At 40.0% G+C, this 16,606-nt stretch overlaps 1 protein-coding gene and 1 non-coding gene across 2 annotated transcripts; both read right to left on the minus strand.

The window, feature by feature from the left end:
- Window positions 1–1,784: 1,784 nt before the first annotated feature.
- phaf1 (phagosome assembly factor 1) lies at window positions 1,785–16,275 on the minus strand. Its single transcript, XM_061822138.1, is given in 13 exon segments — window positions 1,785–1,825; window positions 1,963–2,035; window positions 2,191–2,249; window positions 2,636–2,681; window positions 2,745–2,776; window positions 2,778–2,789; window positions 2,925–2,977; window positions 2,980–3,079; window positions 3,492–3,661; window positions 6,009–6,024; window positions 13,872–13,955; window positions 15,337–15,419; window positions 16,118–16,275. Coding segments are annotated over 13 exon segments (870 nt in total). The 5' UTR covers window positions 16,242–16,275; the 3' UTR covers window positions 1,785–1,807.
- trnas-gga (transfer RNA serine (anticodon GGA)) lies at window positions 4,273–4,345 on the minus strand. The gene has a single exon. It is a non-coding gene; the product is annotated as a tRNA-Ser (tRNA).
- Window positions 16,276–16,606: the final 331 nt, after the last annotated feature.

The raw sequence follows: 16,606 nt of genomic DNA on the forward strand, positions 1-16,606 counted from the left end.
GCACATTTTAACATTCACTTCATTCTGGTGACAGGATTTCTTCATACAGTCCCTTGTGAAAGTATTCGGCCCCCTTTTTCGGCTGACACTAGGGGTTTTCGCCCAAGAATCCTCACATGGATGCCAATTTTGGCCAGTGTCTTATTGTAGAGTCGAGAACACCGACCTTTACTCAGGTCAGCGAGGCCTACAGGTCTTTAGATGTTCAAGGTTCTTTTGTGACCTCCTGGATCAATTGTTGTTCCACTTGGAGTAATTTTAGTTGGTCGTCCACTCTTGGGAAGGTTTGCCACTGTTCCCTGTTTTCTCTATTTGTGGATAATGGCTTTGGGAGTGGTTCGCTGGAGGCCCAAAGCCTTGGAAATATTTGTAACCTTTTCCAGACTGATGGATTTCAATCACTTGTTTTTCACATTTCTTCTTAAATTTCTTTGGATCGTGGCATGATGCGTTGGTTCTTAGGAGCTTGTAGCCTACTTCACATTCTCTGACCCAAAGTCACGGTAAGACACAGTGACTTTGTGATTTAACAAAGGGAGTGTGGGGGAAATTACTTTTTCATAGAGGGCCAGAAAGGATTGGATTTTTTTGTGCCTTAATAAATTGAATTATCATTTGAAAAGTGAATTTTGTATTACATTCGGTTGTCTCTGAGTGATGTTAAAAATGGTGTGATGATCTGAAACCTTTGTGTGCGATAGATTAAAAAAAAAAACCACAAACAAAAACTGAAATCAGGAAGGGGGCAAATACATTTCGAGACACCGTAGTCTCTCCAGTGTGTGCTGGTTCATCCCCTGGGCATTTTTGCCTAGGCCTCCTACCGGTGGCACGTGCCTAATACAGGGGAAATTCTAGCCAGATGGCAGAGCCACCTCATCTGGCTCTTCTTGATGTTGAGTAGCAGTGGCTTGACCCTGAGCCTGTCCGTGATGACAGAGTTCCTCACCTTCTTTCTATCGGACAGCACAGACACCCTGCAGAGGAAGCTCATTTCGGCTGGTTGTAGCTGTGATTTTGTTCTTTTGGTCACAGCCCACAGTCTGTTAGCATAGATGAAGGGGAAGTACACAGAAAGGTAAATCGAGTGCTTTGCCTTTGAGTTCAGTTCTTAATTCACCATGACAGAACTATACAGTCCCAGATGTTGAACTGAACTGCCTGTAGATTTCCCGCACCATTCTTCTTGTGAACAAGACCACATGAAAGGGCCTGATTCCCAGAGAGGGCATTCCCCCAATTCCGACAGAGGACCATGGCCTCAGATTTAGAAGTGCTGATTGTCAACCAAACCGCTTCACACTCAGCTGAGAATGATCCTGCTATCGTTGCAGGGTTCCCACTGCCCTTTTGCCACATTGCTAATGGGCAATTTAAACATGATGAGGTGAAGTGAATATTGCCCACATTTGTCATGATAGCAAATAAAAATATCTAAGTTTGTCAATGTCCATGCGATGTTGTTGAGGCGCATCCCCCAGAGCCTTTAGGAACTCCCGGTGGATCTCATCCACTCCTGGCACACTGCCACCAAGGAGCTTTTCAATCACCTTGGTGAATTAAAACCGAAGCTAGGAGAGCCCACCACATCCCCAGTATACAACAGTGTTGACGGTACACTGCTTCCCTGTTCTGAGACACTGGATGGTGGACCAGAATTTCTTCAAATCAACCCATAAATCATTCCACATGGCTTTCCTAACATATGGCTTCAAAGCTGAGTTCCGGTTGGCCTGTTAGTACCCATCAGGTGCTTCCGGAGGGCCTCTCTCACTGCTGGTGTGGACCAACAAGTTTGGGGATTGCTTCAGCACTGACTGACCACCTGATGGCCACAAAATCAAAACAAATGCTATAGGATTTCCTCAGATTTATTTTTTTGCTTTTTTTTTCCCCTAAAATCAAAACTGTCTTATTTGGCCAAGCAGAATATATTCGCTGATACTCAAAGTGCATGCTGACCTCAAAAATCATCCTCTGCAGTCCAAAGCAAAAAGTAGAGCCAAAGGAGTTGGTGTTATTGGCAGATAAAGACCTGTTGAGCACATTTTTGTTTGTTATGGTGACGCTACAATAATAATGCACCTTAAGTAAACATTTCCATTTATTATTGTATAGAAATATCATTTTTAAATGTGAGTGAGACGCAAAAAGAGTGAAGTAACACAGTCAAAGCACATTAATTGTTACCTATGAAGCACCACGGGTTTTTCCATTGGGTGGCCCAGCAGTTCCTGAATCTGATCACACTGGCCATGGAAAACAAAGTAATGAATAACAGAGAACACTGATTAGCTTGTGTTAAATTTACAAGCCCAAACACTAGAAAGAGGAAATAACAAACCTATGATGTCACAGAAAAACAAACACACACATACACACACAAAAAAAAATCACTAAAACCAGGAGAGGATCTTGAAAAGTTCTTTGGGAAATTAGTTTCAATTTCAACCAAACTTCCTTTGTAAAAAATTCTCATTTCATATATCCAAAATCAACAAAAAGACATAAAAATCTGTATTGATAGAGGATGGATACACAGTAAAACCACAAATAGTTGGGCACAATTAACAGCATCTTCTGTCTAACTAAAGCAATCCTGGAGGACAGCTTACAAGTCCAGTAAATGGCTGACCTTGCTATAAGGGGTCAATATGCTGTCATCTGTCTGAGGTCAGCCCCTCCTGAGACAGAAAAGAAAAACATATTTGTTACGATGTAACAAAAATACGATGAAGCGCGACCAACCTTTTTTTATGACAAGTGGAATCTTAAGAGTCACACTGATGGTATCTACAGTGCAAAACGAGAGAACAGAATGACAGATTATTACATACAAAAAAATGACTGTTGCACCTCATATATAAACACATTTTAAACAAGGTGAAAAGATATTTATAGAATATATATAGTATAAAATATATATATATGTTGAAGTTATAATGTCCAGGGTAATTGGTATGGAGGACAAACTTCTAACCAGATGAGTTGTCGAGTCAAAAAGGATATCCAGCATAAAAAGGAAATCCAAATTGTGGATAAATGTTGAAAGAGACAACGGTTCACTCTTTGAAAGATACTCATAACCCAGGATGTTCTTACAAAAACTTTGTTGCCCCTATATTGTGTGTTTGGAAAATATAACAATGGCAAAAAAACATTTGCGTGTCTTGTAAAAAGATTTCCCATACAATAGCTAAATTTCATGTCGGTGATCTGCTGTGGTTCTCTGATCAATAGTCCAGGGAAGTAACAATAAGACCAGAAAAAGGTTCACTTTAGTTGGTCCTTCAATCTCATTCCTCAACAGACAATTCATAACAAGTAATAAAAACAGAACATCAACTTCACTGTACTTAAAAAAGCCAACAGTAAAATATGAAATCATACTTTTTCATACAACTTTGTAAAAAAAAAAAAAACACATGTAGCACTCAAACATGAAGCGCATCCTCCTAGAACTCAAATGTTTTCTAACAACCTGAAAAAACACAATCAGGAGGAGAGAAGAAATTGAGTTTTCACACCTTGTCCTCAGACTTGTAGAATATTTTATGTGGTGAGCCCAGCGCACCAAGCACCTCCTGACAGGAGTCACCAAAGTAGATCTTTCTTTCCAAGAACTTCACTTTGGAATCACCCATCACGCCAGGACTACAACCTGCACACTCATTTCAAACAAAACTAGAAGTGACTTACAAAATACTACACAAATGAATAGTCTTCACTTGCTGTGCGCACATCTGCTTTTTAAAGGTCCCCTATTGATCAGAATCCATTTCTTTTCTATTGTTCTCTGGATAAAATGGGTCCAAATGACTGTGACATGATTTAAAGTTTGTCGAGTAAATGGAAAAGGCAGTAAACAGCATTGGGCTTGCAAAATGCCAACACTGTGACATAGATAGTCATAGGGCTGGGTTATATGAGCTAAAATTCATATCACTGGATAAATTGAATCCCTTCACTGTAAGGGTATTGGTCGCGGTACAAGTCTGTGTAAAAATGATCATTGGAAGCAAAGCAAATTGTCTTTGTTAATACAATAATGAGCGAAGGAATTCAGAGATTATAAAAGTAAAATTATAAAAAGAAAATGATCGAAGGGGACTTGTAGATCTAAATAAGTACTAATAATAACAAAATTGTGTGTTTCTTTCAGCTTGTCCCTTTCGGGGTTGCCACAGCGTGTCATCTCAGATGAACGCACATATGTTTGGCACAATTTTTACGCCGGATGCCCTTCCTGACGGAACCCTTCTCAGGGAGTGGAGGCCCCAGTGGGATATGAACCCACAACCCCTGGTTTTCCAAACCAGTGCTCTAACCACTGAGCTATGGGGCCTCCTAATAATAACAAAAGTACTAAAGTAATATAATTTGCTCAATATTTCTTGTATACTAGTGCTGGCTGATATTTTGTTGAGTGTAGTCATTGCAATCTACATGTGTGCAATGGACACATCGCAATAGGTGCTGTGACATTGGTGTACTGTAATATGCAGTCCATCCATTCATTTTCTTTGCCGCTTATCCTCACGAGGGTCGTGGAGAATGCTGGAGCCTATCCCAGCTGTCAATGGGTAGGAGGCGGGGTACACCCTGAAATGGTTGCCAGCCACTTGCAGGGCACATAGAGATAAAGAGCAACACTCACAATCACAGCTAGGGGCAATATAGAAACAAAGGTCCCGTTTTTGTTTTAAGTGTGCATTAAACAAAACCCACCGCCATATTCAAGTGATACGTTTTTCATCATGTTTTTGATATTGTAGGAAATTCATGTTGATTCAGTTGCTACCATCCCACCCAAAGAGACGACTTCCCCTGAATTACATGAAAAACTCACACCACTGTTAAAAAGTCAGAATTCAAAATTTGAAGTTCACCAGTCCAACAACAAACTAGTTCATAGTTTCATTTCTTTTTCAATATTTTGCTGATGGACTATTGCCCTCAAAACATAGGCATTTAATTTCCCCATTGTTGCCACCCATTCAGTCCACATGTGGAGCTACAGTGCCGTGAAAAAGTACCCCCCCAATTTCTTTTTTTGTTGCATATATATCGCACACAAAGGTTTCAAATCAAACCAATTTTAATATTACTCTGAGACAACGCAAAGTAATACAAAATGTATTTTCAAATTACAATTCAATTTATCAAGACAAAAAAAAAACCTTTCTGATCCTCAGTTATTAAAAAGTCACTGTGACTAACCACAAATTTGGCCGTGGTCCAGCAATGCACATGACAGGACCAGCATTTGATAAAAAGACCATTATGCCAACATTGAAGAATGGTGGTTGTCAGGTTCACCAATCAGACATTCATTAAACAGGACAAAAAAGGAAGCAAAGACACCAGTTCAAGTCTCGCGAGGAAAGAGGAGAGGAACTGTCTCGTACAATTCACCACTGCACTCTCTGATTATCCTCTCCTCAGCACCTCTATTTATTTAGTTTTAAGAGGCCCCTTATTTACATGGATGTTACAAAAGGAGACGACAAGCAAAACAGTTTGAAACAAGGTGTACATGTTTGTTCATGTGCGTGTGCATGTGTGGAAGATTGCTGAATACATGTGTGTTCATCATTTCTTTAACAGGCAGCAGTTCTAACAGTTCTGATGATTAGATGTTTTTGTTCTTGCTATCTCCTGCTAGGAGGCTGCCACGTTATCTAGGGCAGAGCAAAGCATTTCTTTATTGGAAGCAAATGTATGACAATTATGATCACAATTATTCCTACATTTCCCCCCTGTTTATCCTACATTTGCTCCCACGTTTTCTAGAGCAGACCAAAGCATTCTTCATTGCAGGCAGAGACAGTAACTGAATTGGAGCAGAGCAAAGCATTTCTTCATTGCAGGCAGAAGCAGTTACTTAATACTATTTACAATTATTTCTACATTATCCTCCTGTTTATCCTACATTTGCTCAAATCCTTAAATCATCTAATAGATCACCCTTTCGGCTTACAGTCGGAGGAAAATATAGCACTAATTACTTGTAATCTTCTGGATCAGAGAACAGGTCTGGAAGAGAAGTCATAACGTCATCATCGTGGTCAACAATATCACTGTCATTACTCTGTTGTGCCAATAGTGGATATATTTCTGCCAATTTTGAATTTGTCGGGGCAATAGCAGTGGTTATAAGTTGGTTAAGTGATGCCTTTATGCAGGGAATACAACAACATCGACACAATGCAAGAATAGCTGCAAACAGCGATAGAAACTAGGACAGAGAACAACAAATTTTTAGATTTGCCAAACTTTTGTTGATGTGTTTATACCAGAGTGCTCCTTCATCTTGTGGTTCAGGGTGCGGAGGCCTTGAATGGCCCTTGTGGGTGACCCATCAGGTGCTGTGATATTTGGAATAAACAATACTGCTCACCGAACATTGAGCAGTTGCCACCCTTCTCGGCCGGGAGCATGTCGACCGCTATGTGGTTCTGGAACGTCATGAGTGAGGTTGCAGCTGGTTGTTCCCTTATGGCAATAAAGCCTGCTTCCGTATAATTACCTAGTTTCTGTACATTGTAATGTATGTAGTTGATTCTGTCATTGTTTTTATTTAGAGTTATCCAAAACAAGATGGATTCCCATTCTGCAGCAATCTTGTTAACCAATTTATACTCATCAGGTATGCAGTTGGGATGCCATTTGCATCAATGTATGTCAGATCTCCATCTTTCCAAGAGGACCTTCGCCTTCGGGAGAACCCAAGGGGAGGTCCAAAGATGGATGCGGCCAATTGTATATCCTCTGCTGTGGATGGAAACACAGTCACAGATAAGAGCAGTGATACCAGTGTACACGTTCCTGCTGCATTTATCAGTGTGTCATACAACTTTTGACCAACACACCACCACAACAAATCACTGCGTGGGAACAGTGGGGCAGTTTGCAAATGGATATCATGACACCATGTTTTGTTGAGACTTCCCACCTTAAAATTTGTCCCTGTAAAGCTAACACAGGAGAAATTAGCCAATGCAACATTAGTAGAAAATATCAGTTTATCATTTACTGCCTTAGTTGTTGGATAAACACTTTTCCATTTCTGACAAGCGATGTTAGGAGTTGTTTTAGTCATTACCTCCAGGGTACATTGTGTTGGGATTTCTGTTGGAATGACATGCATTTGTGGCTCAGGGCCCATGCATGTGATGTAACTATAGTTTACCTTGTTAGCTGCATTCTGCATTAATAACAACCAGTTTTATTTCCTATTTGTAAAAATGATAATCATAATAATGAAAAAATGTTTCTCAGGCTTTTTCGGTTAAAATACTCCCTCCATAGTATATGTACTCTTTTGTATGGCATTCGGGTTTAAGGTAGCATTAAATTGGCAAATGGTGAGAAGAAAGTGGGGATTTCATTCAGCATAAGCCCAAAGATTGAATCCCCAGCAATGAAACTCTACCAAGGAATTGAAAAAGTGCTGAACTGATTCACTGGGAGGCACACATGGAGTCCTCCTCTCATGCGTCACGCCTCCCGCATAGTTGTTTACCGAAGTTATTTGAAATGAGGTTGCACCGCTTTATCTTATGTGTGGTAGGCATAGTTGACTGAGTATATTTATCGGTTCTGTTGTTATGTATTTTTGTCAGCTTTACAGGTGTCCAAAAGTAGCATATGAACAAAGATATCATTACGGCTGTCAATGTTGCAGCCCAACATGCTATCATATTATTTAGCCATTTTGAAGTCATGTCGACCAAGTCACGCCTAAATGAGTCAAGTGTCTTTTAAATCTTCACCAGCCCGCAGGTATTTTCAGATACTATAAATCTGCACCCACCGTATGCTGGTCTTTGCTCACCTTTCCCCTTGGGTGACTCATTTGAGATGACCTTTTACAGTGTGTAAGGTGTATCCAAGTGTTTCTTTCTGCTATTTTGTCCATCTCATTCAGCTCTTGCTCAGTCTATGCCAGTGTTCGGATAAAACTGCATGTACAGTAGATGTTAATTCATAAACAGACATAGGATGAATAAACAAATGGCAGTAATAAGGTTATTAAAGCACAGTCACTTGTACCTTATTTTTTCCACATTTTTAGTTCTACTGGTAAGCTTTGTTGTTGCATTTTGTTTAACACATCTCAAAGTATGTCTTCATTTGTTACATGGTCAGCTAATCCCATAAAGGTTTTGGCTGCTGCTTCTTTTGCTATTTTATCTGTAAATCCATTTCCTCATGATTCTTTGTCTGTATTTGATGTGTGTACTACACATTTACATATGGCTATTTCTTTTGGTAATTGAACTGCTATGAGCAAATTTTGTAGTAGCTCTGCATGTGTCACTGTGTTCCCTGTAGTTGTCGCTATTCCTCTATTTTTCCAGTATTGTCTGTGTAGATTGTGATACCACCGTGAATACAGCAGCATCTGGTCTCAGATTGTTTAAGACTGTCCAATAAGATATTGTCTGTACAGTTCAGTCGTCCCAATCCAAATCTGGTTCTTTTTCTGTCCAATCTGGAACATTTCGTATTACCAAAACAAATTGTCCCAAACTCTTCCACTCCTGTTGTAATGACGTGTGGTGGTATCCATTCCTTGTGTAGTGCATTTAGTTTGTCAGTCAGTCTTGTTCCTGTCACCACGACTGATATACCATCTGAGTACAGATAATCATGATTTTGTCTTATACTACATTCTCACATGCAATGAGTCACTTCCTACGTCTTTTTGTGGTTGTTCAATCACGTCTTGAGCTGTTTGCAGCAAGAAATCTCCTGTTCTTGTGGGAGGTTTGTTTGGAATATGTAAGGTGTAATAATAGAGCACAGAATTCCTATTTTGTAAGATATTTAACTGTCCTCCCAATAATTCCTTTTTTTTTCTTTTTACTTCTATTTTTCCTGTAAGAGAGGGAATTAAGCGCAGTCCTAGTTTCAGCAAGCCATCTCTTCCCAAAAACGTATGGGACAAATTAAAAAGTTGCATTTTGGGAGCATTAGATGTGACATTTTTGATGGGGAGATGGCTGCTCTCTTCCTCATCTGCGGCCACAATTATTAAATGTTTCGCATAAAGCTCCATAAATTTCTCCTTCCTCTGTTAGAAAGGTGTCAACTTTCTTTTTCTTATTTTGTAGCACTCTTTCTGCGTGTAGTGCTTGGTTAACGTAATGTTACAGGCTGCCAGTCGGTTTGTCAACCCAATGTTTTTCAATCCATTGTTTTGTAGGATTATTTGAATTTGCATGAAGAGCATTTTTTTTAATTGCCCTTGATACACACTCCCTGGAGTGTGACCTTCAGGAATGCCTCTGTTTGTTTTAAAACATGAAGTCATTCCAATTATATATTCTTCAAATGGTTCATTGTTATTTTATTTTGCTCTTCCAATGGCAGAACAATTTGTTTTTTTTTTCTAAATCTAGCAGAGGTGCGCGATATTAACCCTCAAACTCCCTGCTGCTGTGAGAAAGTACTTTGCTGTTATCCAAATTTATTGTACTTCCACACCATTTACGTGGTAAGATTTTCTCAAGTCTTGCGTTCCCTGGACGAATTATGTTACATCAACTTTATGAGATGTGATACCTTTTATGGCCGTTTTCACATCATCTTGAGTCCAGCCTTTTTTTGTTGTTTTTTTTTTTTTTTTTTTTGCGTGTGTGTGTGTGTGTTTCTCTTATTTTATCCTGCAGGTTAACTATATATATTTTTTGTGTGTATCTTGAGCTGGCCAGCAAAGTCATAGTGTTATCCACAAATTTAGATGTTTTGTTTTAGTAGGACATTTACTTTCTACAAACTTCTAGTGCTTACACATCATTATTATTATTATTATTTTTTTTTTTATCAGATGTTGTCTTTCAACTATTTTGATATTTATCAACTATTTTGCTATTTGTTTTTCCCCTGTTGGAGTCAGTGGTTCACCTAGGGTGACTATACTGACTTCCCCCTGAACAGGGTGACAATTACGTTCCGTTTGAGGTAATTCTCAAGCTTCTACCACAAGTGGCAGAGAATTCTTACCTCTGCATCCTCAAACAGTTGTCACTCAATTTCCTGTTCAAATGAGGTAGCATAACTCCACTCACACTTTTACACATGCACACGTTTCACGGAGCTCACGTACAGGACACACCTTGCCCTTTTCTTAGTTTTATAGACTAATTAGTCTACTCGATAGTGACTAGTATTCTCGAGGTTTGGTTCTGCCGCAGTCACCCAGACGCGAAATTCACTCATTCCTCATGAGTGTGGGAGTTTCCTACTCACCAGAGATGTCTTCCCTTCCTTCGGCTTCTCGTCAACCCTCAGCCTCCAGGCGCAAAGTCGAGGCCCAGTCCCGGAAAGGGTCTCAAGTGCCGTGGCCACGGTCTTTGCCTGGACGTCGACTCGGCCCCTGGAAACCTCAGGTATCTTGAGATTCGGCTCAAAGGACCAAATAAATGTCAGGTTCACCAATCATACATTCATTAAACAGGACAAAAAAGGAAGCAAAGACACCAGTTCAAGTCTCGCGAGGAGAGAGGAGAGGAACTGTCTCGTACAATTCACCACTGCACTCTCTGATTATTCTCTCCTCAGCACCTCTATTTATTTAGTTTTAAGACGCCCCTTATTTACATGGATGTTACAAAAAGGAGACGACAAGCAAAACAGTTTGAAACAAGGGGTACATATTTGTTCATGTGCATGTGCATGTGTGGAAGATTGCTGAATACATGTGTGGTCATCATTTCTTTAACAGGCAGCAGTTCTAACAGTTCTGATGATTAGATGTTTTTGTTCTCGCTATCTCCTGCTAGGAGGCTGCCACGTTATCTAGGGCAGAGCAAAGCATTTCTTTATTGGAAGCAAATGTATGATAATTATGATCACAATTATTCCTACAGTGGTAGCAGTGTGATAAACCGGGGCTGCTTTGCTGGCTAAGGTCCAGGACAATTTGCTGTGATTGATAGAACAATGAATACTGCTGTGAACCAGAAAATTCTGAAGAAAGGCCCAGCCATCATCATCCAACTCAAGCGCTCTTGGATCATGCAGCAGGACAATGATCCAAAACACACTAGCAAGTCCACCTCTGAATGGCCCACAAAACAAACAAAGGTTTTGGCCAAGTCAAAGTCCGGATTTAAATCCAATTGAGATGCTGTGGTTTGACCTTAAACGGGCAGTCCATGCTAGAAAACCCTCCAATATGGCTGAGTTGAAAGAATTCTGCAAAGAAGAGTGGGACAAAATTCCACCAGACCAATGTGAGAGACTAATCACCAATTATTGCAAACATGATTTCAGTTATTGCTGCCGAGGGTGGCACAACCAGTTATGAGGTTCAGGTGGCAATTACTTTTTCACAGAAGGGTCAAAAAGGTTCAGATTTATTTGTGCCTTAATAAATTTAATTGTCATTTGAAAACTGCATTTTGTGTTTTCTTGGGTTGCCTCTGAGTGATATTAAAATTGGCTTGATCATTTGAAACCTTTGTGTGTGATACAGTAAAGAAAATAAGTATTTGAACACCCTGCTATATATATATTGGAAGTTCTCCCACTTAGAAATCATGGACGGGTCTGAAATTTTCATCGTAGGTGCATGTCCACTGTCAGTGTGATAATGTAAAAAGAGAAATGTAGAAATCACAATGTATGATTTTTTAATGGTTTATTTGAGTAATACAGCTGCAAATAAGTATTTGAACACATGTCTATCAGCTAGAATTCTGACCGTCAAAGACCTGTTAGTCCGCCTTTAAAAGTCCACCTCCACTCCATGCATTATCCTGAATCAGATGCACCTGTGTGAGGTTGTTAGCTGCATAAAAACACCTGTCCACCCCGTAAGACTCAAACTTGTAACATGGCCAAGACCAAACACCTATCCAAAGACACTATAGTCAAAATTGTACAACTCCAGGGCCAATGAGAAATTGCCAAGCAGCGTGGTGAAAAAAGGTCCACTGTTGGAGCAATCATTAGAAAATGGAGGAAGCTAGACAAGACGGTCAATCTCAATCGGAGTGGAGCCCCATGCAAGATATCACCTCATGAGGTCTCAATGTTCCTTAGAAAGGTGAGGAATCGGCCCCGGACTACACGACAGGACTTGGTCAATGACCTGAAAAGAGCTGGGATCACCGTTTCCAAGGTGACTGTTGGTAATACACTAAGACATCATGGTTTGAAATCATGCATGGCACGGAAGGTTCCCCTGCTTAAACCAGCACATATCAAGGCCCGTGTTAAGTTTGCCAAGTGAACATTTGGATGATACAGAGGAGTCATGGGAGGTTTTGTGGTTAGATGTGAAAAAAAAAATGGAACTTTTTGGTCATAATTCCACTAACCGTGTTTGGAGGAAGATGAATGATGAGTTCCATCCCAAGAACACCATCCCTACTATGAAGCATGGGGGTGGTAGCATCATGCTGTAGGGGTGTTTTTCTGGATATGGGACATTGTAGCTGATAGACAAGTGTTCAAATACTTATTTGCAGCTGTATCACACAAATAAATCATACATTGTGATTTCTGGATTTTTCTTTTTAGATTATCTCTCTAACAGTGGACATGCACCTTGGATGAAAATTTCAGACCCCTCCATGATTTCTAAGTGGGAGAACTTGCAATATAGTAGGGTGTTCAAATACTCAATTTCTTCATTTCACGCAGTGTCCCGGTACACACCTGACTGACTGACAAAGCTGCTGCGTGCCTACCTAGTGTCATTCTGAAGCACTAAATGGGAAATAAAAAAGGTGCACGAGCTTTTGAGAATGTCCAAACAGGTTTCTCTGGTGGTAAATGTTAATTTTACAGTTGAGTCACTATCCAATATATGACAGTACAACAACATTACAGCAGACCCTGCAATGTCAACACTGCAAAAATGTACATTACCATAGGGATGCTCAAACAAAATATTGTGCAGCCTGAGCTTGCTTAATCAGGGGTGGCAATTTTATTTTCATCACGGCCCTCATCATAGTTAGGACTTCTTTTACACGGGAGTTGCGACCCCGAACCCATGTAAATGAATAATCACCTCGAATAATTACATACATTATACGCAACAAATTAATGACTACCTACTTTTGAAATCATCCATTTCCTTAGCCGCTTATCCTCACGAGGGTCGCGGGGAGTGCTGGAGCCTATCCCAGCTGTCAACGGCCAGGAGGCAGGGTACACCTTGAACTGGTTGCCAGCCAATTGCAGGGCACATCAAGACAAACAGCCGCGCTCACAATCACACCTAGTGGCAATTTAGAGAGTCCAGTTAACGTTGCACGTTTTTGGGATGTGGGAGGAAACCGGCGTGCCCAGAGAAAACCCATTGAGGCACAGGGAGAACATGCAAACTCCACACAGGCGAGTCCGGGAATGAACCCGGTACCGCAGAACTGTAAGCCAGCACTTTACCCGCTGAACCACCGTGCCGCCAAGGGTTCAAACATATTCATAAAACACTTTACCAGCTGAGCCACTGTGCTGCCCTTTTGAATTCAGATGTCTATAAAAACATGTTTTTTCAACTATCTGTATTACATTTCTTTTTAAAATAGTATTACACTAAAACACATACAATTTTGATTTGCTTTCGCAGGCCAGTAAAATGATAGGGCATGTCGAGTCTGGTTCAAAGGCCAGTAGTTTGATATCCTGCTTTGGTCGAATGTGATACATAAGGGAGTTCATGAATTATTTAAATGAATAAATACTGTAACTGATTTTGACATCATTTTACAAATATTTTGTGGTTGGGTTGTGAGACCTAAATGTAAGAAATTTGCCACAGTGCTCTAGTCTTTCAAAACATTTGAGTGTATCATTGAAGAAAATAATGTTTGGGGAGGTCGCAGTAGCACTATACATAAAGTGTTCACCTTGAGTCTCTGATTGGTGGCATCAAACAGCAGTTTAATGCCATCCTGAGTCAAGTCCAGTATGAGGTCATGGCTGAGTGGTGTCTGTTTTGAAGGTCATAAAGTAACATTAACATGGGTGAAACCTGGATATGTCCTCATGCATATGATGGAGAAGGCCACTATTGGAACCCGGCAGACATTTAGAAACACAATTCCTTTTTCAACAGACAAAAAGAGTTTTTTCCCCTTGAATTATTCTTAGATCCAATAATGTTTCTCTCCTAATAGGTCAGAGGTCTTACTTCAGCAACTGAAAGAAACACTATTAATGTATTACAATGGAACACCGCAAGTCAAAATGCTCCTTATGTTGCACAACGCAGAATTAATTTTTTTTTTTTTTAATCTCAAGTTCACAAAAATAGTTTGATATCATGTGAAGCCGTTGCATATACATGAGCATGTTATTATTATTTATTTTAATACAATTTTTAAAAAATGGTTCATTTAATTTTTTTCATATTTTATCCATCCATACATTTTCTGTGCCGCTTATCCTCCCAAGGGTCGCAGGAAAGCTGGAACCTGTCTCATCTCTCATTGGACAGGAGGCGGGGTACACCCTGAACTTTTTGCCAGCCAATCGCAGGTCACATGGAGACAAACAGCTGCACACACTATCACACCTAGGGCCAACCTAGAGTCCCCAATTAATGCATGTTTTTGAGCTGTGGGAGGAAATTAGAGAGCCCGGACAAAAACCCATGCAGGCACGGGAGAACATGCAAACTCCACACAGGCGGGGCTGGGATTTGAACCCTGGTCCTCAGAACTGTGAGGCCAACCCTCTTTACTGATAATGTATTTTAATCCAATATAATTTCATAATAATAAAACGTTTAATCCAAATAAAATACATGCAAGTAGGTTACAGGAAAAGTGTTTGAGGCATACGCACATGTGCAATTGGTCAACATCATCTCTGGCTCAATTTGGGCAAGGAAAAACTGTGAATGCTGTATATAGAGCTGAAACCAGAAGTTCACATACACTCCAAAAACACTTCTCATTTTTTGTCTCACTGTTTTAAATCAAATCAGAATAAACCTCTCCTGTTTCACATCAATCAGATCACCAAAGTTGTTTTGTTAAAAGTCACAATAATGAATTTCATTATTTTATATGCTTATTTTCTATTTGAGATTATTTTATTGTTATTATTAATTAATATTATATTATAATTAAAACAGAGGGGTTTGGTTTGTTTTGACCAGACAGTGAAACAAAAAATAAAATGTGTTTTTGAACAGTGTATGTAAACGTCTGATTGCAACTGTCTATGTATAAACAAGACTTATGAGACAAAAATAGAAAACAAACACCTTTGGTAATTGAAACCACTGAAAACAGAGTACCCAATTACGACTTTGTGGAAAAATTTCAGATGTAACTGAATGAAACACAGACACTATGGCCATCTTACTTTTTCACTGTAAAGCATCTCGACATTTTTGATTGTGCGGCACTGTTTCTGGAGAACTGAGATGGCCTGGGCAAATAGCATGCCTACACAAAAAAAAAAAAAAAATAGATGAAAAAATTGATCATTGATATGACCATTGTCAATGTCTTCACATAAAAGTCTACAGAAAAACAGATTCTAACTACAATTGCAACTATATACACAAATGTCTTCTACTGATGTCTGTCTCAGCACCCCTACTCTAGCTCCTTGAGCCCACCAAGTGTCTCTTCTATTTGCTGCTGCAGAGGTGCCAAAGTGGCTCTCTTGTCCTTTGCTCTGCCTCTGAGTGCATTGGCCTCGGTGATAAACCTCAGATTCCTCTTTTCTTCCACCTCCTCACACAGCCTGTCAGCCTTCTCAATAAGCGTAGATATGTCAGTCTCTATTCTGACTTTTTTGGCTTTGAGGCAGTAGAGATGAAAAGTGGGCAGCGATGCCAAATGTAGCCAGGTACGAAGTGGTAGTTTTTAGCAATGTCACTGTCTGGGAACATGACTGCAAACACTTTCGAATTATTTTCACAAGATTTGTAACTGCAATGGCTGCAGATCACTTTTAAAGTCCACACGATCTCTGCCATTAAACGAGTCCGTCTTCGTGCATTGAACTACGTTCATAAAGCCTGACTTCTGGCTGGTTGAAGTCGATGGCTGGACAACTGTAGGTGCGCATGCACTGCTAGTACCACTGCCTGAAGTTGATGCTTCACTATCTTGATATTTTAGAAACAGATTCATACCAACGGAAGATGAGAGAGTCTTCGCCAAATCAGCGTGTCTCCTGTTTTTTCGGTGCGACTCCAGCGCTTTGACGCCCATCTTTTCAAGCTGGTAACTCTGCTTGCACAGATGGCAGTAAAACATGTGCCGATCTTTTAGATCTCGACGAACCCAGCTCCCGAACTCCTTACTTTCAACTCAAACATATTGAAAAATGCACTTCCCCATGATACAAGTTGGATCGATGAAAGAACTACGCTACGTCGTAACGAAGACGAAGTGAAATGCCTACTCACGGAAACAAACAATGGAATATCGACAAGATGGCGACTAGTTGACAACACGATGACTTCCCTTGACAATTTCCGGGTGTTTTGGACGCCAGATGGATCGCTATTTTTTTTAAATAAAAGATTTTTTTTTTTGGGAGAATTTTGGCAGTAGAGGTCCTCCCTTTGATTTTTTTTAATGTAAGGCCTTTTTAGGGGCTTGACCGGTTTTTGCAGATT

This window comes from Syngnathoides biaculeatus, chromosome 6 (assembly GCF_019802595.1).
Source record: "Syngnathoides biaculeatus isolate LvHL_M chromosome 6, ASM1980259v1, whole genome shotgun sequence".
Classification (NCBI taxonomy): Eukaryota; Metazoa; Chordata; class Actinopteri; order Syngnathiformes; family Syngnathidae; genus Syngnathoides; species Syngnathoides biaculeatus.